Genomic DNA, 25,635 nt, shown 5'->3' with positions numbered 1-25,635 from the left:
ATTAGAACAAGCAACCGAAACCGAACCATCAAGTAAATACAACCCCCCTAACTCTCGTCCTCTACCAATCATCCTCTTCGTAGCAAGATCTTGAAAAATACAAGAATCAGGGTAAAAGGTCACTGAGCAATTTAAGGCTTTGGTTAACTTACTAACGGGCATGAGAATAAAAGGAAAATTAGGAAGATAAAGAATAGAAGGCAAGGACATAGATATACTAGGACAAACAGTACCAGTGCCTTTAACCTTTGCTAAGGACCCATCGGGTAAAGTGACACTAGAAGATGACGGGGAAAAAGAAGAAAAAATACCTGACACTTCCGACATGTGAACTGAAGCCCCTGAATCAATAATCCAGGGACGAGATGTAGCGGAGAGACATGCAGTGTCATTACATGTCTTAACCAAAGTAGCAGTGGAAGTAGGTGTGAAACTGAACTGGCGTTGTACTTGTGCATACTCTTCATCCGACATAACAATCACCTTTCCCTCAGAAGGTTGGGACTGAGGGACTGAATCATTACTAGCAGCTGAGTTTGCAAACTACTGCTGTCCAGGCTTCCCATGAAGCTTCCAGCAAAATCTCTAAATGTGGCCAGGTTAACCACAATGATGACAAGTCCGGACTATGCCCTATCCATCAGAAGAAGCATTAGACTGCCCATGACCTTGGCTGTTACCATGCTGATTTGGGCATTCAATTCTTCATACATTGCGGAGAATATTATTTTGTAATTGGATTCCGTTCTGGTTTAGAACTAATCCAAGAAATTCGATCGAAGTTTGTTCTACGTCAATATTTTTTGGACTAAGAATTATTCCATGTTTTTGGAATATATCAGCAATTATCAATAAATGATTTTTGTGTTCTTCCATGGTTTTGAAGAAAACTAAAATATCATCTATATAGACCACACAAAAGGTCAAATGGCTGAACATTTTATCCATCCATCTTTGAAAAATTTGTGGAGCATTACATAGTCCGAATGGCATAACCGTCCATTGGTAATGCTTGTAATAAGGTACGCTAAAGGCAGCCAGTGGGTTTTGACTCATCAGTTAGCTTTATCTGCCAAAAGCCAGATTTACAGTCAAATTTACTGTAAATTTTTGCATCTCTAATCTTATCAAAGAGAACATCTTTTTGAGGGATGAAATATCCATCGAAAATTAGATGTTGATTTAAAGCGCGATAGTTGATTACCATCCGTGCTTTTCCTCTTTTAATCTCAGCATGGTTCCGTACCATAAAAGCTGGACTGGAGTGAGGACTTGTGGTTTCTTCAATAAGCCCTTTGGATATGAGATCTTTTAATTGAATATCGAATTCCTCAATGTCTTGTTTGACATAAAGAAGAGGGTTTATCCTAATAACTTTGTTAGGGTCATTAAGTTTAAGAGAACAGAAACGAGGGATTCTTTCCCATAATTTTAATGGATTTTCATCAAAATTTTCTTTTAACTTAGAAAAAAGCCAATGTTCCTCATTGATTTGACATACCTGGTGAACCGCAGGAGTTGGTGTAAATCCTGTGTCACATCGATATTTATGATCGTGATTGAGAGGAATATCAATAACAGTGTTTTTCAATGTTAGAGAAACAGAGTTAGATTTTAATGTGATAGGTAAATAATCTTGGATGAAATTATTACCTAAAATAAGATCACCATGCATAAAAGGAAAACATAAAATTTTTGGGATTAAAAATTCTTGTTTTTCTAAAATTGTAGGAATGTTACTAGCTTTATAGATGATGGCTGTTGGTTTTCCAGAAACACCTACTATGCTAATAGGTCTTTCGAGTTTGACCCATTTTTCCATGGGAATTGCATTCCATCTACAGCAGCATGTTGTTGCTCCTATATCAAGTAAGACATCCAATTTATAGGGTTTATAATTTGGAAAATCAAATTTAGCAGAGACATATGTATGTCTCTTTTTCCCTTGATGTGCAGAAAAGATAAGTTCTTCATTATCTATAAACACTTGTTTAAACATTATTAAGGTACTTACTTCTTCTACATTTTTTATATTCGAAGAAGAATTACTAGATTGCCCTGAATAAAGTGGGATTTTACCAAGCTTATATCCAACTAGATTTGCGGACTCTTCAACGTTTATTCGTGTAGAGTCTTTATCCTTATCCTTATCTTTACGGATAGACAGAGTTCTAGTTAGAGCCTTTTTGGTTCGTTGGTTAAAATAAAGATTTCCGCCTGAAGCCTGAATATCTAAAGTATTATATTCTAAAGATCTTCGAGGAGCTGGTGGAATAATATCTTTCATAAGCCATTGTTTTGGCAAGCTTAAGTCTGTCCAATTAATAAGTCTTGGTTGAATCTCTGTGTCAAAGGACTTTGGTTCAAAGACTTCAACAATTCTTTTATCTATTGGGTGTATAGAAGTTGGTGTAACATTGGTTAACTCATGCCAGGATTTCCAGCTGATAGAAAGGTTATGACTGTTTGACTTCATACCTATTCCTTGAGTTTTTATTTTCAAAACTACAGATTCCTCGATGTTAGGATCTGTAACCGAGATGAAATAATTGGGCTTTATTCTAAACCAAACTGGTCCAGCAACAAGATTTGATTCCATCAAAATAGGTGTATTTATTCCTTGCCGAAATAATGCTGTTACTTCGATCTGAATAACCCCTATGTGAATATATTTTAATTGAGGATGTTTTTTACATAGCCTCAAAATTTTTTCCTTATTGAAAATCGGTATTTCAAGATTGGCATCATCCGTTGCTTTGGATGTGGTATTTCCATTAGCCTGGTCTATATATCTTTTGGACCAGAAATTCAGCTTAGAGAGTTTATATATATCTTCCTTTTTAACCATTTTTTGTTTTTGAAAAATATTGAAATAAAAAACAAGATCTTCATGTACTAGATCAGATAAAGGAATAGTATCCTTTTCCTGTTCTGGTACGGATTGGAATCCTTCAGTTTCTTCAGTTTTTTTAAAAGATAAAGTTTGACTTGACTCTTCGTTAATCATGAAAATTAACTCATCTTCGGAGTCAGAATCAGTCTCACTATTTATAGAGAATAAAATATTATCAAAATCTGAGATGGCATTTTCATAATAGACTTCATAATCATTTTCTTCTATAAATTTGACCATCTTTCGTGCTCCTTTACCCTTGTTTGGGCAGGTGTTTGCGTAGTGTCCTGGTTCTTGACAAATATAACACTTACATCCCTTTTTAGGAGTAAAGTCTTTTTTATTAGAATTCTTTTTCCTAACAAACCGTTGTTTTTTATTAAAAGGTGGTTTAGGCATATTTTTATTATACCTATTCCATCGAAACTTTTTAAACCGATTTTTGTGAAAAAGTTTAACTAACTTTTGTGGAATGGGTTTGCATCCAAATTCCTAATTATCCTTGATAAGTGAGTTACAAAAGGTGGGAGTAAGCTTATTTTTTATTTGCTTAGTTGCCTTTGCCTCAAGACAATGATTAATAAGTTGACGATGGACAAAATTAATTCTATTTCCTAAAGTATCTATACTGTCTGTTTTAGTACAATATTTTGGGTATGAGGAATGACAGATTTCATCCCATGGAGGTACTAATTTGTAGAAAAATTGGGTGAGCCAAAACCCAGATTGCTTTGCGTCGAGAAGATGATAATTTTTTTGATAAGCTTTAGCAAAAGAATCAAACTCAGTCATACTACATAGTTTTAGTTTGGAAAGTATGTAGTTAATATCTTCTAAAAAAGCATTTTGTGAAGATATTCCACAAAATTCTCTTTTAATAATATCTGTAAGTTTACAGAGTATAGCTTCATGTGACAATAAGTCACCTGTCAAAGCTGCATATTCAACTTTGCCAGTTTCTGAGGCTTCCCATTTGCGGATGTACTGCAAGACATCCCCTTGGAGTGTTCCAGTAAAATAGGCTACAAATTTTTTCTTATCCCATGAAGTTTTGTAATTTGTTATGACCATGGCTAATGATTGAGCCCAGTCATCTATTGTATGATCATAATCTTTATAAGCAATATGGGTTAAGTCTAAATAGGTTCCTCCCGAGGAGACATGCTGTTTGTTTAAGTCATCTCGCCTTTGTGTGGTTGGGACAAGTTCATCTTCGGAAATATGTTTTACTTCTTCATGAAGGTTTTGACCAAAATCGGATCTGAGTCCCATTTGTGGTCTACATAGATCATCGTGATCTAGATGATCAGAAGGACCAACCTTTCTTTTTCCTTTTGGATCTGGGTCTTGCTCGTGTTCATCTTCTGAGGTTGAAGACGAACTACGTTCGAACTCATCAGTTTCAGCCTGAATGGTTTCAGTGTCTGATTCGTCAGAAAATATTTGATATTCATGCAAGCTGAACAGGGTTTCATGTTCAGAGTAGAGTTCTTGCATCATAGATAAAAGTTTGTTTCTTTCATCAGGGTCTTTTTCGTCTATAAAACGTGATTTCCAATAATCCATTATCTCTTTTAACGGATTAAAATCTGATTCATCTAATGAATAATTTGACGTTTCATCATCGAAAACATTGATGGAGTTTCCGTAGAATAAATTAGAACAATGAGAAGTATTTGGTGAAACATACCCATCAACAAAGACTGATAGTTGATCAAACAATGTTTGCATTTGAGCTTTGGTTTGCTCTTTCAGGTCGAGGTCTATAATAGATCCAATAGTTTTAATATTGGAATCTAACTTGTTGATTTTGTTATCAATAGTTTTAAAATAAGTAGTAGTAATATCTATTAACATATTTATACCATCTCAAGCAAAGTTTATATTTTTTTGGTTTTTATAAATATGTAAGCTATGATCATACAAAGATTTATCCACTGTTCCTCCAGAAGAAACTAAACAGTCTACTGAATCCATTAGAACCTTGAGGTGGTACCTAAAACCGTCTTTGGTTACTGAGGGAACTGTCTTAAGCTGCCAACGAATGGTCTTATGCCGACAAAGATCAACCTCCCAAAGATATATGGGTTTTCCCCAGAGTTCTAAAAAGAAGAAAATGTAGAAAGAGTAACTGGAAGAAAATATAAAATACCTGATTAATCTTGAACAAAATAGCTTCTATATGCATTCCCTAAGAAGATAGATCAGACGACAGTATAACTGTTCCTCTAAGCTCTCTAAATAGAGTAGCAATATTACAAGAGTACTGGAGAAGGTATGTTCCTTGCTCTGATACCAAGAAACTTGCGGAGAATATTAAAAGAGAAAACACTTCAAGCCTACTGCTGCAAATAGAAAATACAAAGAGATAGCCAAGTTCGAAGTACTGGGTGATGGAACGCCCCTTTCTTTCAGTCCTATAAAACTCCTGTGATAGATCATAAATTCTTCACAGATTATTTTGGCCAGAATAGAGTACGCCCAAATAATCCTATAAATCTTTCATAGTGTCGAGGTGAGTAACCAAGTCCACAATATGGTTCTCCATCGCGTTAAACATCTGCCCAAAAATCCTTGCGTCAACAGTTTCCCATGTTGCATCATCCATTGGTGTGGGGCTTGTCAAGTGTAATTGCTGATTCAGGCCAGTCAAAACAAGTTTCACAATATTCCGCCGTTGCTGAAAATTGGTAACACCTTCAAGTTTCTTCTCTGTGATTCGATTGGAAGAGTAAGACACCACCTCAGTGACCACTGCACTACTTTTATCTTCGTCACCCATGCTGACCCTCCGAAGATTGGATCCAAAACTTGACAAATAACTTCAAGCAAATCACTAAAGAAAAGCAAGGACCTCACCTCAATATATGCTGCCACCAATCGAACCACCAGAGGAAGCAAAAACCACAATCAAATCTCCATAGGAAGTGTAAATTTAAGTGAAGAAGAAGAAGAATGAAGAAGAGAGAAGGAAGGACAGAAACTGCACAGTTGGGGCTGCAGCCGTTAGTCTGACTGCCCCCAAAATATAATATTAAATAGGGTAAAACAAAATAACACCCAAAGACAAAAATACCCCCAATAGAGGAATCGTGAATAGGGGTTGACACTAGCCTATTCACGACTCCCCCTTACTCCTAACACTCCCCCTCAAGCTGGAGCATAGATGTTAATCATTCCCAACTTGGTACAAATGTAATTCACTCTCATACTTCCCAAAGACTTGGTGAACAAATCAACAAGCTGCTCCCCAGTGCGAATATGGCGAGGGGAAATAATCCCTTGCTGCAGCTTCTCACGAGCAAAGTGACAATCAACCTCAATGTGTTTCGTTCTCTCATGAAACACTGGATGCTCAGAAATATGAATAGCCGCCTGACTGTCACACCACAACAGCATAGGAGAACCATCATTAAATCCAAGTTCAGTCATCAACTGTTTAATCCACATTAGTTCACAAGTGCCATGAGCCATAGCCCAATACTCCGACTCTGCACTAGACCGAGCTACTACAATCTGTTTCTTGCTCTTCCATGAAACTAGGTTCCCTTCAACAAAGACACAATAGCCCGAAGTAGACTTTCAATCAATAGGAGATCCTGCCCAATCCGCATCAGTAAATCCTTCAATCCTTCTATGACCATGATTAGGATATAAGAGACCACACCTTGGATCCTTCTTAATATATTGCAACACCCTTATAACTGCCTCCCAATGAGCTGTCCGAGGGGCAGACATAAATTGACTCAGCACACTGACAGGAAAAGAGATGTCAGGTCTAGTCACAGTCAAATAGTTGAGTTTCCCTATAAGCCTTCGATACTTCTCTGGATCATCCAGAACATCCCCATCCTCAACCATGAGTTTCACATTTGGATCCATAGGAGTATCCAAAGGCCTAGATCCCAGTAATCCTGTCTCTGAAAGTAAATCAAGCACATATTTTCGCTGTGAGAGCGAAATCCCTTTCCTTGATTGAGCTACCTCAATACCCAAGAAGTTCTTCAGTCGTCCCGGGTCCTTAGTCTGGAATTGCTGTCCCAAATATGTCTTCAAGCTCTCAATACCTGAAGAGTCATTACCTGTGATAACAATATCATCTACATAAACTACCAAAAATATCTTCCCTGCATCTTACTGCCTGAAAAACACTGAGTGATCACTCTCAGACCGAGTCAAACCAAACTCCAGCACAACATCTGTAAAATGACCAAACCACGCTCGCAATGACTGTTTCAGCCCATACAAAGATTTCCTCAACTTACACACCTTACCAGACTCCCCCTGAGCAACAAAACCAGGAGGTTGCTCCATATATACCTCCTCAAGGAGGTCCCCATGCAAGAACGCATTCTTGACATCTAACTGAAATCAAAATGCGGACAGAAGTAAGCTTTGCAACCGGTGAGAAAGTATCCAGATAGTCCACACCATAGACCTGGCATAGCCCTTAGCAACAAGACGGGCCTTCAACTGAGCCACAGACCCATCCGGATTAACCTTCACCACAAATATCCAGCAACAACCAATAGCAGACTTACCAGAGGGCAAAGAAACAAGATCCCATGTCTGATTGTCCTTCAGAGCAGATAACTCCTCAGTCATGGCAGCCCTCCACCCAGGGTGAGCCAGGGCCTCTACCACCGACTTAGGAATAGGATAATTGTCAATAGTAGACAATCAAGCAACAAAAGAAGAGGACAAACGAGCATAGGACACAAAACGATCAATAGGGTGTTGGGTACAACTCCGAACCCCCTTACGGATAGCAATTGGAACATCAAGATCAGAAATAGGAGGTACTGTAACAGAGGAGGAAGTACCTGAAGTGGGATCTGAAGGCAAGGATGACGTGGTAGATGGTGCTACCTGGGTACTGTATCTCTCCATAGGTGTAATGCGATGTGTTGGCGCATCAAGTGGGCGACGATGAAAATCAGCCAGTGGTTTTGTTGGAGGTGGCACTGGAGGCAAAGGATCCTGCACAGGAGAAGAAGTATCGACAACATAAAGAGGGAGATCATCGTCCAACTCTGAAGCAGGCAGCAAGGATGCAACAAATGGAGTAGATTCAAAGAAGGAGACATCAGCGGTAACAAAGTACTTTCTCAAATCAAAAGAATAACACCGGTAACCCTTTTTGGTTTTAGAATACCCCACAAAAAGACATTTAAGAGGTCTAGGATCCAACTTAGAGCGACCAGGACGATGATCCCGAATAAAACAAACACACCCAAAAACACGTGGTGGTAAGACAAACAACGGATGGGAAGGAAACAACAAAGAATATGGAATGCCACCACCCAAAACAGAAGAAGGCATGCTGTTAATAAGATAACTCGCAGTCAAAACAGCATCGGCCCAAAAAATTTTAGCCACTTTCATCTCAAATAGAAGAGATCGAGTAACTTCCATCAAATGTCTGTTCTTCCTCTCGGCTACACCATTTTGTTGAGGTGTATCCGCACAGGAGGACTGATGAATGATCCCATGTTGAACCATAAACTCATTAAAGGGAGCAGAAAAATATTCTTTTGCATTGTCACTGCGAAGAACTTTCAAAGAAGTAGTAGATTGATTCTGAATTTCAAGCACAAAAGTACAGAAAATGGAAAACAATTCAGAACGATCCTTCATTAAATAAATCCAGGTAACTCTGGAAAAGTCATCTACAAAAGTGACAAAGTAACGAAAACCCAACACAGAAGTAACAGGACACGGACCCCGCACATCAGAATGAACTAAAGAAAAGGGTTGGACAGCCCTGTTATTGACTCGAGGGGGATAACTTACACGGTGAAGTTTCCCAAACTGACAAGACTCATACTGCAAACTAGACAAGGACTGAAACCGACTATCTAAAATCTACAAACTCTGCAATGAAGGATGACCCAAACGACAATGAATCTGATGAGGAAGTGCCACACTCGAACACGCCACAGTGGATGCGTCGTCAAGAAGATACAGTTCCCTAGATATGCGACCTCTACCAATCGTCTTCCTCGACTGGAGATCCTGAAACTCACAATAATCAGGAAAAAAGGTAACCGAACAATTGTTAGCTTTGGTAAATTTTCGAACAGATAATAAATTGAAAGGAAATTTAGGCAAGTAAGAAATGGAGGACAACGACAAAGAGGGGGTAACGTGCACAGTGCTTGTACCCCGAACTTTATCAAGAGAGCCATCGGCTAACACAACATTGGAAGAAGATTCACGAAATGAAGAAAAAATACCTGATGCTCCAGTCATATGGTCCGAAGCACCTGAATCAATGATCCAGGGACGAGAAGTAGATGATAGGCATGCAATAGCATTACCTGGCTGAACTAGGGTAGTAGTGGAGAATTGAGATGACTGAGAATTCTGAAATTGAATAAACCGCTCATAATCTTCATCAGACATAGTCACTGTTTTACCCTCAGGCTTGGAAGGAGGGGTAACCACCGGATCACTGCTGTTTGAATTTGCAAACTGAGGTGGTTTACCATGAAGCTTCCAACAAAAGCGCTGAATGTGACCAACTTTGCCACAATGATGACAAGTGCGCACCTGTCCTGAAGTCTCTGAAGTACCGGATGTGGGTGCTTTACTGTTCCCTGACCCACGACCATGGCTACCACGACTGCTGCCCGTACCTGTCCCACCATTGGACCCACGGTTGGGAAAGGCTGCAAGAGCTGAACTCTCATTACCATGAGTGGAATCTTGGCTGTTCTCACGAGAAACCCGTAAAAGTCAAGAAAAAGTTTCTGAAAGTGTGGTTACCCTATTCCCACCGAGGATTTGAGACCGTACTGGCTCAAATTCTTTTCAAAGTCCACCCAAAAATACCATAACAGCCAGCTGCTCTCGCTGTTGCTGCATCTCTTTCACATCAGATGTGATAGGAAGAATGGAATTCAGCTCCTCATATAGTCGCTTGAATTCTGCAAAATATTGGGTTACAGTCAGAGTCTTTTGATCCACTTTATAAAAAGCCTGGGACAGGTCATAAATTCGAGACAAGTTGTCCCTCCCAGAATAGAAGACATTCAAGTATTCCCATAAATCCTTTACTATGTCAATGTGAGTAACCAGGTCTGCAATCTGATTATCCATTGAGTTCAACATCTGACTCAATATTCTTGCATCCACCGTATCCCATGTCGTGTCTCCTTCAGGCTTTGGCTTTGTGAGATGATCCTGTTGATCACGTCTTGTCAAGGCCAATCGAACCACCTTTTCCCATTGCTGAAAATTAGAAATCCCTTCAAGTTTTCTTTCGGTAATACGATGAGAGGAGGACAGTTCAGTCACAGTAGTCTTTGCATCACCCATGCTTCACTAAACAAATTAAATCTTCACAAAGAAGTCCCGGACAGATTGAAACTGATGGACAGCAAACACTTCTTAACTTGCAAACACTTCTGAAATTATAAACAGTGCTGAAACTGTAGGACCAGCCAGCAGCAAGCAATCACCACCAAACAATAAAATCACAAAACCTGAATTGATCTCAACCTTGGCACATACCAAAGATAAAACCACAAAACTGAGACCTAGTTCTTGTGTATAGTCATGAACTAGTCTCACATAAACCACAAAAACTGCAGCAAAGGGTGCTGCATCCCCTTTAAGATCAGATCACGAAAAATCCCAAAACTTCAAGTCTTCAAAACCGCAGGCTTATTCAAATTAAAACACAGGAACAGAGAAAGGATTAAGGATGAATGATCGACTCCTACAGTCCCTGCTCTGATACCATGTAAATTTAAGTGAAGAAGAAGAAAGAAGAAGAGAGAAGAGAGGAGAAGGAAGGAGAGAAACTGCACAGTTGGGGCTTCAGCCGTTAGTCTGACTGCCCCCAAAACATAATATTAAATAGGGTAAAACAAAATAACACCCAAAGACAAAAATACCCCCAATAGAGGAATCGTGAATAGGGGCTGACGCTAGCCTATTCACGACTCCCCCTTACTCCTAACAGAAAGCAAGAACAACACCTCAATATATGCTGCCACCAATCGAACCAGCACACAGCCCTCACGACTTCGTAGAAAATCGATGAAACTTCTATCGAGCATAGAAGAACTCCCAAAAAATATCAGACCAGCAATATGGCACTCAATTGCCAATCAACCATCCACACAACCATCATCACAAACACACCAAAAATCTGCTGTTAATTGAAGGAAAGCAGATTCACATCATGTACGCCCAAACCACAACCAAAAAATCACCAATAAAATCGTCGCAGGGGTGAAAAATCACCCCTTTCTCCTTGATCGTGACCCTCTGTGAAGGCTAACCAAAAATCGCAAAAGAGAAAGGGGAAAGGAAGGAAGAAACATGAAAAGAGCTTGTGCAGGCCTACAGCTCTGATACCATGTAATCTGCTGAAATAAAAGAAGTAAAAAGGAGAAGAAGATTTGCAGCCGTAATAGACAATCTTCATTAATGAGGGAAAAACAATATAAAGAGGACTAGGGGCAGATCTGGAATAAACCAAAATAAAAGACATAAAAGCCTAGACCCATATGGGATCTCAGGCGCTAATCCCGAGACCTATAGATGGGCCCACACAATTCTTCAAACAACCAGAAATTTCAGAAACCAAGAACAGAATCTCTGATAGTTGGATAACAAAATCATAGTTCTCAGATTCTGGCCAAGTCAGCACAATAACTAAAGAGATGTAACTAAAAACGACATGAAACTTAGAAGAAATCATGGTATCCACCTAGCACTAAAAACTAGGAGAAAAAATAACACAAGAGAGGAATTGAGAATTGAAGAATCGAAGAAGGAATGAAACGATAACACTGGATTTGTTAGAAGAAGAAAAACAACTGGACAGATCTGGAATATCTGTCCTTTGTAGCTTAGCTGCTCAAAAACTCTTGAAAATAGTTCAATTTCTATCAAAGCATGCTTAAAATTTCATTTCATGCTTCCCCTTTTTCGACTCTACTGCTGCTCTGCAACAAAACAATCAAAAACAGAGACTAGCAGTGCTCAGCCACCAAAAATCCATCAGTCGAGCACCCTCTAAATTTCTATTTTCAGCTCTTCACCCAATCAGCCTCTCCTTGCTCAGCATTCAAACTCCTCCTACTTAAGCTGCTAGAATTCACTTTGGCTGATTTTTCTGTGGAAAGAGGGCCCAGATACAAAGTTTAAGCTGAATTTAGAGAATTATAGTTAGTGATGATCAAGCTACACTACTCCAATGAACTAGAGTCGATAGTGATGCCTCCCAAGAAACGGGTCACATTTCCGGGGCTAGTAACAAGCGCTGCGAGGAACAAAAAAAAAAGGTCGGTTGTTGCTCGATCAGTGCCTGTGTGTCGGATTTCTCAGCCGTTTTGAGTAAGAGCACAGAAGGCCCCTCATCAACATAGCCATCAATGTTGGAGATGAAGCCATCACTTTCTTTCAAGGCTTTGAAATTGTCGCACCCTACGGCTCCCTGCCCCCACTCCAGAGAGTCCAAGTATTTCTAGAGTCGACAGTGATGCCTCCCAAGTAAAGGGTCACGTTTCCGGGGCCAGTAACAAGCGCTGCGAGGAACAAAAAAAAACGCCAGTTGTTGCTCGATTAGTGCCAGGGTGTTGGATTTCTCAGCCGTTTTGAGGAAGAGCACAGAAGGCCCCTCATCAACATAGCCATCAATGTTGGAGATGAAGCCATCACTTTCTTTCAAGGCTTTGAAATTGCCGCACCCTACGGCTCCCAGCCCCCACCCCAGAGACTCCAAGTATTTCTAGATAATAAAGCATCCATCTCTATGTCCGTTATGGCCTTCTAGCCAGTGTGAGAAAAAGCCTCATGGTGGGTTTTAGGAACAAAGATGGTAGATAAAGCAGAAGCAAGTGGGTAATAGTGGGACGGAAGATGAGAAATGGAGACATATTGCTCAATAGGATAAACAGTGAAGGATTTGTGGGACTTTTGACTAGAGCGAGTACCTTTTACAAACAGCGACTGGTAAATCGATGGAGCCTACAACATCAGGATCAGATTGACTGGATTGAGGAGCGGCATCTGTAGTATTGAATGGTATCGTCAGAACGTTGGGAGCAGAGGGTATTGTGGTAGGTACAGTGGTGTCCGGGACAGTAGTAGTGGTAGATTAGGTGGGTGGCACCGGCGATAGACCTGAACTGGTTTAGGTGATGGTATGGGTATGGTAACTGGTAGGGGTGGACTCAGAAGATCTTCATTGTTCACAGCTATATTCTTCAAGAAGAAACTGCAGTTTTGAGTTGATGATCTCCAATCGATCTTGTACTTTAGGTAAGTAGTAGAACCCTAGTTTTCAATTGAAAACTTCATCTAGGGTTTAATTTGTAGCAATATGCGACATAGGGTGTGTGCTCTGATACCATGTAACTGAATACAAACTTAGAGAATCAGAACCGAGAGTAAGAAGAAGAGGAAGAAGAGAAGAGAGCTGTCAAGAATGATCGAACTTGACAGCCTCCCTCTTATTTATATGCACTATATTACAACCAAAGGAGTATTGATTCCTAATCATATTAGGAATCCTAGTTACATAGGAACTAAACAGAAAATAAAAAACTAGGACTAGGCAATCCTAATTATAAACCACAAATATGATGTCAACTCATCCTTTGAGTTGGGCTGTTGTTTGCCTTCCCAAGAAGGAAGGAGGGTTAGGCATTAGGAGAATCAAAGATGTCAACTCAGCCAGTATCATCAAGCTTCTCTGGAAGATTGCCTCGAAAAAAAAGAGCATTTGGGTGGATTGGATTTATTCGGGTCTTCTCCGCCATGACTCCATTTGGACTGCCTCCTCTTTATCTGATGCCTCTTGGGTCTGGAGGAAGATTCTTGCCAGCCGTCCCTTGGTCCTTCAAGTCATTCGCTCCAACATTGGCGATGGTCGATCTACTTACCTATGGCTTGACAACTGGCATCCTAGGGGAATTCTTCTGCACCAGATTACCCCTAGAACCATATACTCCTCTGGCTTACATAGGCTTTCTTTGGTTGCTGACATTCTTGGTCACAATGGTTGGGCTCCCCCCCCAGCTGGCCCTTCCCTCATTGCTATCTGGAATGAGCTCCACTCTGTCTCTAGAAGTGCTGCTTCAAGAGGCGACTGTGTTACTTGGTCTTCGAACGACTCTTGCTCCTTCTCTTCCAAGGCTGCTTGGAATTTTGTTCGTCTGAAAGGCCCTTTGGTTCCTTGGCGTAGGCTCCTTTGGTTCAAACATCACATTCCTAGGCACTGCTTCACAGCCTGGAGAGTCTTCAGCAACTGCCTCCCCACTCAAGCCTTTCTTTGCAGCCGCCAGATCTTAGTCTCTCGTGCTTTCTGCCTCTGTTGGAACAATGATGAAGACTTGAACCACCTTTTCTTTGAGTGCCCTACTGCTGCTGCCATTTGGAAGGGTGTTCTCCTCAAATGCTGGCCTTCTCGTAGAAGTATCCTTCCCTTCTCTAGAGAATGGATTTGGATTGTTATGACTTTTGCGGGCTCCTCTGCTTGTGACTTGGTTGGGAAGCTGGCGTTCTGTGCTACTCTCAATCATATTTGGATGGACCGCAATTTGAGAAAATGAACCTCCAACTCTCGGCCTTTCCAGAAGATTTGGGATTCTATTTCCTTTGAAATTAAAGCAAAGTTATCTTCTATCCCCCCCTCTTCTTGTATTGACACCCCGAGGAATAGGACCATTGTTCATTCCTGGGGTCTCTCTAATGTTTCCTTGGTTCCTCTGGCTTCTGTTTAGGCTGGTTGGTTTCCCCCTTTGGGGCCCTCTGTATTTTTCTTTCTCCTCTCTTTTGGTAATGAAATTTTTATTCACCCAAAAAAAAATTATAAACCACAAATAGAAGAGAGACATAGGAGGGTAATCTCGATTAAAATATTCCAATCTTCTAATAGTGATTACCCTAATTCCCTATGAGCTCGATATACTTCAGCAAACTGACTTTTATAATGTTAAATGCATTACCTTTCAACTTTTAAGATAATGGTCAATATCAATTGGTGAGGTGGGTTTTCTTAGAAAAGAAGTTGAAGTTTTAACAATTTCGTGAAGGTAGATTTTCATTGAACAAATAATGGACATGTAGGATTTTCTAGGCATGCAATAACATCATTTAATCCAAGCATCTGTCTTCACCCATAACAATTAAAGAATAACAAGACCTACAAGATCTCAACCTCCTCTGGTAATCAAACTTGAGGCCTTGCACATAGTACACATGTAGCCTCAGTCTCATAGTGCATCTTTAACCCTCAGTCTAAAGCCCTAATAAGTCTCACTCTTCTCTTGTACTCTCTCAAAGCCCTTATGAAAATCTCTCTCTCTCTCTCTCTCTCTCTCTCTGGCCAAAACCAGAGAGGAAATATTGGTTTCTAACAAGGTTGGGGTGGGATATATATTATCTCTTACCCCATACCTGTCCTGAAAAAGCTGAGAACATTGAAAAGATGTCTCTTGGAATTGGCAGCAAAACCACCTACTCAACAATGAGCAATATTCAATATAGAAGGCAGCATTCAAGCTCTGTATCAATTACCTTTGATCCATGTGAATTGGAGTATGAATTGTGTGCATAATATGAGCTGTGTGTGTGTTTGTGCCCGTGAGTGCTCGCATATGTGTGGGTGTGCATGTGCGTGTGTGGTGCCCATTCTTCATATTATGCATTTCGGAAAAATGTACATTATCATGTTTGAGAAGTATGTATTAGTAGATATATTTCTTGTTCTTCCCTGAACATTTCAATTTAGCCCTTTTCCCCTTTGATGACCTGTGGGCACTCATGGTACAAACTTTTTTTGTTTTGGCAGCAAAAGAAGAGAGAGATGGTAGCATCTGCATTTGGGGAGGATGAGACTGGTAGTCACCAGACTCGCCTTACCGTGGACGACTTGAAATACCTGTTTATGGTGTGATACTGATTTTTTTGGTCAACAGAGATTTTGAAGATATTTGCTCACTAATCATTGTCTCATTAGCTTAGAGAAATCCCAGGCTGAGGGTTTCAGGAGGCAGTTCTAAATTTTTGTAAAGAGGTTACACAGGAATTGTTGGTTCCAGTAGAGCCCAAGGTGATTGAAAGTCACCTTTTCAGGTGGATTGATGAGCTAGCAAGTAAAGTCATCATATGTCAGTAAAGTTTAGGCAACATTTAGGAACTAACATAGAACATTGATTGTTGACCAGCTGATCTTGTGAATAGATTCAATGAGTCTGCAGTGTTTTCCTTTTTTCCCCTTATAGTTTCCTTCCCTTTTGTACAAGATTCTTTTCCAAGGTGTAGATTGGACTTTCTGGGCCAGTTCTCTGGTACAAGAGGTTGGATTTTTGAAATATCATTGTAATGAATGCTATTGACGGATACCATTCTGTTCAAATAGATTCCCCCCCCCCCCCCTTCTCTAAATGTTGGGTCTGTTAAATCATTTAGCCATTTTCTCTATTGTATCTTCTAAAGGGTGAAGGAAATTTTTTTGAAATGAATGATAATACTGAAACCCATAACCACATCTTCCTTTTGTTTCATCATCTCAATTTGTTACACTAGCTTGAAGACATCGCTGTATTATTATGTTGGTTGTCTGTGTCTTTCTACAGAGACTTACCATTGATTAACCATCACTCCCACCTGCAAACACCTATTCAACATATTACCACCACAGTGAAACTCGGAGCTAATCTACGGTTTCTACCACCATATGAATGTAGCTGCTGGATGCCCTAAAAGCTTGATACTAAATGCTGTGGTTGGTATGCATTCTAGAATGATTTCACATTCTCAAACAATAGAAACAACTATTTTTATCATCCGATAATGCAAAACCGATCTAGAATGCATACCAAACACAACCGTTCCACTTTCGTCTGATCTCGACACATTTCTATATATTTTCACGTTAACCTTTCTTGCATTCTCTTGACCTTCCCGCAACAAAGGTGCACAGCCTTCGTATCAAGTACTTCTCGCAATTCAATAGAGGGATTTCGTATGCATGCTTGTTGAATTGTAAATCTGTGATTGGTATTTGTGTCGGTATTCTTTTTATTTGTGGTTTTTTACACGTACTTCCCCTGAGGTATCTGTTATCTGTAGAAACACTTATGAGGTTTTGATATTTACGCATGCCACCCATACTTTCCAAAATAATTGACAAATACACCTTTGTCGTTAGTTGTTCTCATTAGTTGCTTGCTAAATGATAAGAGGTTGAGTCATTTTATGATCAATATACCCTTTTTAGGGTAGAATGACATTATTGTCCTCATCTTTTTACTCTCCAATTGATTGGTAGTGGTGCTCACAGTGAAGAAAACCCTGAAAAACAATGGTGGCACTCCCTGAGCCAGGGGAAGAACCAGTGAGTGCATACCGTCTTCCTCTTCCTTCTTCTTCTCCACCCTTTCTTTTCCCATGATTGAGGTCCCCAAACCTAATCCAATCTTTGATTTTCCAATAGCAGAAACCATTCCACACCATTTCTTTCCCTTTTTCTTCCCATTTCCACTTATTGCAGCAAACGATCGATTTCTTTTTCTTTTTATAAAAGCTAATCTGAACCCTCAGATTTCAGCCATTCCATTTGAATCGACTATAGATGTCTTGAATAACCATTAATCATCATACATGGGAAGGCTGTTACAACAACCATACAACTACCCATGTGCATATGGGAAGGTTGTTACAAAAATAGCTACCATATAACCACCCATGTGCCACATGTGAAGGTTGTCATAAAAATAACAACCAATTAACCACCCACCCATGTGCAAACATTCATAACCATATTCAACAAAGAATATTTTAAATCAAGAATTTGCATCTCATACACAATAATTACATCTAACAATTAATTATGTGATATCCAGGGGTGAGAAAAGTGACTCTAATGCCAAACTGTAGGATTAGTCATGGGATCTTCTTGGGTTCACAAGTATTGGAAAGTCTGGGTCAGCCCCATGGTGACCCTAGGGCAATCCCATGGTTGCCTATGGAAACTCTAAATAAAAATTGAGTCTCCTATAGTTGTCCATGGGAATCCTAGTGAATCCCTATTAGGGTTTGGTATAAAAATTTTACACCATAAAATTATGGGATCTACAAGAATAGAGCAGGTCATCTCCTTCCATCCCATGGAAAGAGGGATCCATCCCATATCCGAATGCGCAGCGGAAAATAGATTGATTCGGGTTTCTTTCACATCCCATGATTATCAAATAATTAATAAAACTTAATGGATAAAATAAACATTAAGATCTTCTAACCTGTTGAGCCTCAAGCGTTGCTCCTCCTCCAGATAATGGTTCTTCCCTTAATGGGCCGATAAAGAAAACCCTAATCTAGAACTCCTTGATGCAGTAGAAAATCCCTAAGTCAAACTAAAATTTCATCTCCAAGACTTGGATCTAATCCAAAAAACATGGGTTTCCAAAACCCTAACCAATCTCACAACTCTAGAGAGCAAGAGAGCAAGGGAGAAGAAAGAGAGAGGTAGGACGATTTCCAAGGGGAAAAATCCATCCAAGGTTGAATTGCTCTGACCGTCCCCCCTGGTGTGTTTAAATAGGTGAGGCTCTAAAGAGCTTCCTCATTCCCAGTGAGAGTCTGACATTCTCTCTCCCGTTTGACTTAAAACCCTGATGGGCTTTCCTGACGGGCTTCTAATTAGTGAAGAAGCAGAATCTAAAAGGAAATAATTATAATTAATTAATTTAAACATTAATGGACCTTTAATTAATTAGCATCAAGCCTATACTAATTTAAATAAATTAATTATTAATTAAAAAAATCCTAGAAATACCCCTGCATACCAATTTATGCATTAACCCTCCACTAAACAACATCATCGTCATGGAATCTAGGGCATGTACACTCATACTGCTAAACTCCATTCCATGGAGCATGTCCTTATCGGAGCGTCTATGTATGTGATCGAAATCCGCAAAACACGATTAAACTCTTTAATCAAATACATAATTATAAATTATCCTTTTATGTGAAAATATGTTTTGCAAAAACCATTTAACAAAATAGTGCAAGATCCTGATTCAAATCCGACCATCCACAGACTAACTCCCCTTGATGTTCCTCAATCGAGCAGTGGAGACCATGTTGGGTGACTCTTTCACTCACTTAATATTTATACATTCTCAGAACACTGGCTTTAGTTCTCTTGAACCGTAGTCATTGGTGAACCAAATCATACGCTCACATCAGGCAATGATAAGGCCCTCTCAAGTACTGAGTTTTGGTGACACATGTCTATCTCAAACCTACATCTGGCAGTAATACATGAGGAAATTGACAAAATAAGATTCTTCACCAATACACACATCAACATGTGCGTCTTCGCATTTGTACCCCAACATCAAATATGTCTAGGCATACCCAATGCGACGACCATATGATAAGGGCTACCCAATCTAAACCCTAGTCGTGACTATCAATTTAAAGTAATACTTATGGACCATACATTGATCAAAAATTTATATCGCATATGAACATATTAAACAAAAATGTATGAACTGTTTAATACATAATAAATCGGATCGAATCGGGTTTGATGAACACACATATCCAACATCTTTTGCACAATGATGAGGCAGAATCTGTCCATACCATTGTTGACACCAGTGCGGAAGCAAACGTCATCTCTATTGATTTGGTTCAGGCACTCAACCTTCAACAAAAGATGCTTTACAGGAAGGTTCATTTGCGTGGATTTGGACCGACAGCTTAAGAAGAAGCCCATACTGTTGTTGAAGTGCATCTACAATTTGGCGCTTTACATTATGATGTGTCATGCCTAGTCCCTTCCTTGACACAAATTCTTTACAATGGTGCACGGAACACCATCCGAGTTAACCAAGGAGGACGTACTTATTTTATGATGTCACATAAGTTGAAAGACATGCCTTTGTTAACAACCATCTTCTCCTCCGAAGACAGATCAGCCTACTGTACCTTTCAATGGAGTTGCACCCCAATCAACTGCTTCAAGTTATGTGCCACCAAATCGGCGTTCAAATTACAAAGGAATTTTGTGAGCACTTCTGTCGAGGTTTTTTTTTTATATCCAGAAAGGAAGAATTGATGCTAGGCATTTTTGGTCCAAGACTAGAAACCGTGGGCAAGCCAGGAGAGCCCCAGCCCCGCCCTCTGCGTGGTTAGCCGAGAACCAGCCAGCCTCCTTGCGTGGCCTCTATGTTGGCCAAGTTCATTCCCCTCCATGGTGGACTTAAGTGGGCCCCACATGACCTTTGAAATTCTCTAGAATAATAGATTACATAGAGTCTTTCCCTTTTTATTGTTTTGTCTTTCGTATTCTTAGGTGTATTAATGTAATTTTTTAAATTTCTAGATTAGGAGATTAAGAGTTAAAGTCTAAGTCTTTAATACTTTATTGGTATTAGTTTCTAAGTTAATAATTAGTTTAGAATAGTGTGCTAGTCCTTAATGTTTCTTGTTAAAGTCCAAGAGTCATTTTCTTCTTTAAATACCTAGTAACCCAATGATGTAAGGCATGAATTTGAGTTATCATTGAATTAGAAATTGAAGTGATTCCTTCGGAATTTTTCAAGAATAGTTGTGTGAGCAACCCCCCCTGTACGTGGAGTCTTTCTATCCCTTCCCTCTTCCTAATCTCGTTTTTCTTTCTCTTTCCCATATTTTCTTCCCCATATCTCCTTTAACGTCAACCTATCTTCTTCTTCTTCCTCTTGAACCTACACCATCATCCAATAAATGTGCAACTTCATCTGACCTTTCATCTTCTCCATCATATGCGGTTACCTTTTCCCTCTCCTTAATTCTATTTTTTTTACCTTCTTATTTCAAATCTGATCTTTTATTTTTCAGATCTAATATTCCGTCTGTGTCAAACTATAAGGTTCATGGACTCAGGAGAGCTTCTTTACATTATTTTTGCTGTATTTGGAATCATAAGCTTTTAGCATTGCAGCAGGTCTTGATCATGCTTTGAAGCTGGGGCTGAAGGTGAAAGAAGTTTGGCGCTTGAACCAATTGCTACCCGACCTTCTTCCATCTCCAACTCAAGTTGCATGGCCTTGGCCATTGATGCATTATTTTTTGGATATTTTTAATAATTTTAGCAAGCCTAGTTTTGTTACTACCAAGGATCTTCTTTTGTTGACTCTAACTAACCTCTGGGCTTCCAAAGCTCGTCTAAACAAATCATCTTTTGTCCATAACATTCCTGTAAATTTGCCTTCTATATAATATATTTTCTCTTCTTTCATAAAAAATAAATAAATAAATAAAATAAAGGTGACATTGTTTCTTCCTGTATTTGTACAAGCACTAAAGGGCAAGTTTGTTATAGCTTCTTGAGGTTAACATTCTAAATGCAATTAGTGGACTTGAAGATACTCAGATTTCCAATATTTCATTTTATATTTGCAGCAAGAAGCAGAATGAATCCAACTATTAGAGGAGTAAATATAGAGCCAACTCCATCATCAAAGAAGCAGAGCACCACACTTGCATGTGTTACAACCAAGTCATATGAGCTTATATGACACTAATCCTCTGATGTGGAATGTTTCTTTAAATGCTAGCCACATAAAGGTGGCCAATTTTTATAACATATGATTATCATTGTTTAAAATCAAAATGCTTTTCAGGTTATGGCTTCCCATAAGGTGATACTCCAATTGGACATAAGGGTGAGTTGCCCAATATGGATTCTGCTACCATAGAAGATGATCAAGCTATCTCCATCATAATATTGCCACTGAGACAGTTTTCCCTTGCCTATGTGGATTCTTGTATCAATGAAAATGATAAAGGTAGATCAATCATATATTGCTTCTGAAGACAATTTTCCCTATAGATTGCTTCTGAGACAACATTTCCCTTGCCTACGGCATTTAAATGTTCATAGACTTTATTCTATACCATCATTACAGACTTATTATTACCACTGGGTTTTCTTTATTTCCATTCTAGCAAAAATATAAATTTATGCAAGTAGAAAAAGAGAAAAAACAGAATCAAGGAAAGTAGGCCAAGTTCACCCAAATTTTTTCATTTGTCAGAGACTGGACTTAGAAGATATGCACAAAAAATGTTCTGTTGAGGACTTTCATCGATCATGAAAGCATCGTTTCTCAACATAATTGAATAGAACCATGAGAATGATTGCCAGTAGACGAAGCATGTCTATAAACAGCCTTGGTTGGTCTTGTTGCGTCCACAAATGATAATTCTCCACCATAAGAAATGACATGAAAACTGTAGTACTAATATTCTTTCAATAGATTTGGAAGTATTTGTCATAGACATAAAAGCAACAACTAAAATAAAATGGTACTTCCCTTTTAACATTTGATGATGTGTAGAAGACATATATCCTCCTATGAAACAACAATTTCCCTCCCTTCACACCTACTGTTCAACCATGACAAGATATCACCTCGAACAATCTTAACATTCTCATCTGTCTCTCCAAACAGAAGTGAATGCATCATTCCTTCATAGATCTTTATAGTCTTATCTTCGCTCTTTGCGGCTTCATAGAGAGCTCTACTTACATCTGGATCAGTAACAACATCTGCACTGCCATGTAAAACGATAAATGGAAGACTCACATCACAGAGCCGATTGTGGAGATAATCAGTAATTCGAAGAAGTTCCACTACTGTACCTAACCTTGGTTTCCCTCTATACCTCATTGGATTCTTTCCTGCTATTAACTTCTTTTCAGCAACTTTGACAGATTTATCCAGAAGATCTGCAGTGGGAACAATTGGCAAGGTGGGTAAGAATTTTGCAACGAGGAAGAGGATTTGGGGGATTGGCCATCTGGGCTTCACCGAATCGGAGATTTTACACATGGGTGCAGCCAAAATTGCACCTTTCCATGCTTTGGGATCCCTGAAATGAATCAGAAGGCAAATAGCTCCTCCCATCGATTCACCGTAGAGAAAAGAGGGTAACCCATGAAATTCAGGCTTCTCTTTGATTGAATTGAAGAAGGAGAAGCAATCGTCAACGGCGAGATCAACATTGGGGACGAAGGCCTTGAGGCCTTGGGAGTGACCATGGCCTTCAAGGTCAAGAGCGAAGGAAGCGAAACCCATCTGCGCGAAGAAAATTGCGGTGGACTGGAAGGTCCAGCTGATGTCGTTGCCGTAGCCATGGACCATACAGATGATGCCGCGTGGAGGGGAAGAGAGGGGTAACCATGACCTGGTCAAGAGGGAAAGCCCTCTGGGAGAGGTGTAGAAGGATTTGGAGCCATGGATGCCTTGGGCTTCATAGTATTCTTCCTCCGAAACATTGGCGTCTCCCCAAAAATGGAGCAGTTCCTGGGATTCCTCCATTTTCGGGAGAAGCAGATGTGAAGCTGGTTTGGCTTTGTGTGTTTTGACCCTGTCTGCTCTTCAGAGTTTGCTCTGCCATTCGCAGTACATTCCGTTAATGTTCTATGATTGGATGGAATGCGAGCATGGGTCATGAGAAACGCTAAATGCACGCAACCGTGCGATGCTTGCGTGCACCGCTTACTCCTACAATGGTCAATGGGACACCCGACGCAGCACTCGCGTGTGCGACTAATAATCCCCTTAACAAGCATTCATCGGCATCAGTTTTAATATTGGTGATTCTACATTGTTTTATAGGGAGAAAGAACACTACATGGGTGCGTGCAGTGTGTTGCGTTGCCCTTGAGCCTAGACATAAGGGCAAGGACCGTCGTGCCCCCATAGAAAGGCAGAATTTTTCGAAGAGCGGCGGTCATTTCACCTGCCCCTGTGTCTGGGTGCAGGGGCGGCATACCACACGTGCCCAGGTAGAGTTCTCTTTTCCTTGTTTATATTATAGTGCTCTCCCTTCCTTTGGTTCTGGTCGTAATTCTATTTCACTTATGGACCGAGTTTCCCTCCATCCACGGTTAACAGAGCATCACTTCAGCCACTTTTTTGGTAGGAGTCAAATTAGAATCATTAAATGTTGACCATTGAAATCAATCACACGTGCCTGTATTGTGATACAATCATATACAATGTGTACATATGTGTTGCGTCTAGAAATCTTCGGTAGGTCCTTTGGATGCCGCAACCTGTAAAAGGACGTCAGGGACAAGGGAGAACCAGTGTTCCGGCCTAGGACTCTTCGATGCCTTAGTTAGATCTCTCTTAGCAACAGATGAATTACTGCAATTCAAGATGAATAATGGGTTAGAATACCTGAGTATTTATAGTTGAGTATAGCAGTGTGGAGAGTCCCTGTTGGTGATAAGTATTCTTCGTGAAAGAGTCTATCACATAGTAGGGTGTCTCTTTATGAGACGTAGAGTCTTGGTAGGGAAGAGGTTCCCTAATAGATAGATATGTGTGTTTTTTACGTGTTAGATAACGATCCTTGATGTATGAGTCCGGATAGCATCACATCTCTTTGGGATAACGTCCTTCTAATGATAAGATGACGTAGACCTTGGTGGTGACGTCATGGTTAGACCTCATTGGCTTGGATGGAAGACTTGGTCTCTGGATGACTTCTTGGGTCTATTCCTCTTGGATTTATCGAATGGGTTCTGTCGTGGCCCAGCTTGGGCTAGCCTCTTCTTTGGGTCAGGACACGTAGCATCTCGGGACTGGCCCGTGTATTTTTGGTTTATCACTTACCCCCCACTCTCTTGGAATGGAATGCTCAAGAGAGTAGTACCCTTGTTGTCTTCAAGCTTGTGAGGGGCTTGTTGCAATTAAAGCTTCTTAGAGGGAGCTTTTTGATGAGCATCTCATGACCGTTGGATGAACTTCACTTCTTAGGATAGATGGTTTTTTCTCCTCTTAGTAAGTAGGAGAGGTGAGGGGTTCAAATCCTTTCCACTACCCTTTTTATTTTCCCTTTGTCTTATTTTTTGTCTACTTTTTCTTCATTCTCTTCACTTTTTCGTTTTCTCTTTTCATTGGAGCTCTACCTTTTTTCACCTTCTTCATTAAGTCTACTTTTCTTGCCCCTCAAGTGCTTGTCATTTTCCCTCTTTGAGAGATTTTGTTTTTTTCTTCTTTTTTGGTCTCTCCCATCTTGTTCTTCTTTTTGGTCTCTTCCATCTTTTTCTTCTTTTTGATCTCTCCCATCTTTTTGGTCTCCAGCTCCCATCTTTTTTTCCTTTTTTGGTCTCTCTCATTTCTTTTTTCTTTTTTGGTCTCTCCCATCACTTTTTTCTTTTTTTTTTTGGTCTCTCCCATCTTTTTCTTCTTTTTGGTCTCGCCCGCGGTCTCCTCCGTGGTCTCGTCGCGTTCTCACCCGCGGTCTTGCCCATGGTCTCCTTCAAGTTTGTCTACCATCATCTTCTTTTTTTTTTTTTGGGTGTTAACTTGGTTGCTTGGGTATGTTGCAGTTCTCTCTTGAGGTGCTTGACTTGGTGTTGGAGAGCTTCATCTGAGTAAGTTTTCTCTTCCTATGGCCATGTCAAGTGACTCTGATCTTGATGCTATACACGAGGGGTACGCCACTGATGGGCCTATTTCAGGCTCATCCTCGTCTGAGTCTGATGTGGACACCCTCCCACTATTGCCTTCCCCTAGACCTCTACTTAGTGATGATGGCGAGGGTACCACTGGTCCCCTCCGCACTGACGAGAGCCCAAGTTTAGATGGTTATTTTGATGGAGATGATTCTGAGGTGTCTCCCCCAGTGATGGATATAACTAGTAGGATGGGGTAGTACTAGAGTATCTTGACCACCTCTGACCTAGCGACCTTACGTCAGTTATA

General features: G+C 40.0%; 2 protein-coding genes across 5 annotated transcripts in view; one reads left to right on the top strand and one right to left on the bottom strand.

Annotated features, from left to right (window-relative positions):
* The window catches only part of LOC122663226 (helicase-like transcription factor CHR28), a 115,226-nt gene extending 99,097 nt beyond the window's left edge, over positions 1-16,129 (top strand). For all 4 annotated transcript variants that reach the window (XM_043858931.1, XM_043858929.1, XM_043858923.1 and 1 more), the window contains one exon: positions 15,705-16,129. In XM_043858931.1, coding sequence (XP_043714866.1) covers positions 15,705-15,809 — 105 coding nt within the window. In that variant the 3' untranslated portion in view covers positions 15,810-16,129. The remainder of the gene's footprint in view (positions 1-15,704) is intronic.
* Positions 16,130-22,005: 5,876 nt separating this feature from the next.
* LOC122663259 (caffeoylshikimate esterase) lies at positions 22,006-23,353 on the bottom strand. The gene is made up of 2 exons (XM_043858948.1): positions 22,264-23,353; positions 22,006-22,051 (listed from the first exon to the last, which is right to left on the bottom strand). Exon 1 carries the CDS (start codon positions 23,233-23,235, stop codon positions 22,267-22,269), a length of 969 nt encoding a protein of 322 aa, XP_043714883.1. The 5' UTR covers positions 23,236-23,353; the 3' UTR covers positions 22,006-22,051; positions 22,264-22,266.
* Between the last annotated feature and the right edge of the window lie 2,282 nt (positions 23,354-25,635).

Source organism: Telopea speciosissima, chromosome 1, assembly GCF_018873765.1.
Source record: "Telopea speciosissima isolate NSW1024214 ecotype Mountain lineage chromosome 1, Tspe_v1, whole genome shotgun sequence".
Taxonomy (NCBI): domain Eukaryota; kingdom Viridiplantae; phylum Streptophyta; class Magnoliopsida; order Proteales; family Proteaceae; genus Telopea; species Telopea speciosissima.
Note: the sequence above shows the minus strand (reverse complement) of the source record. Positions and strands in the feature narration are given on the sequence as shown.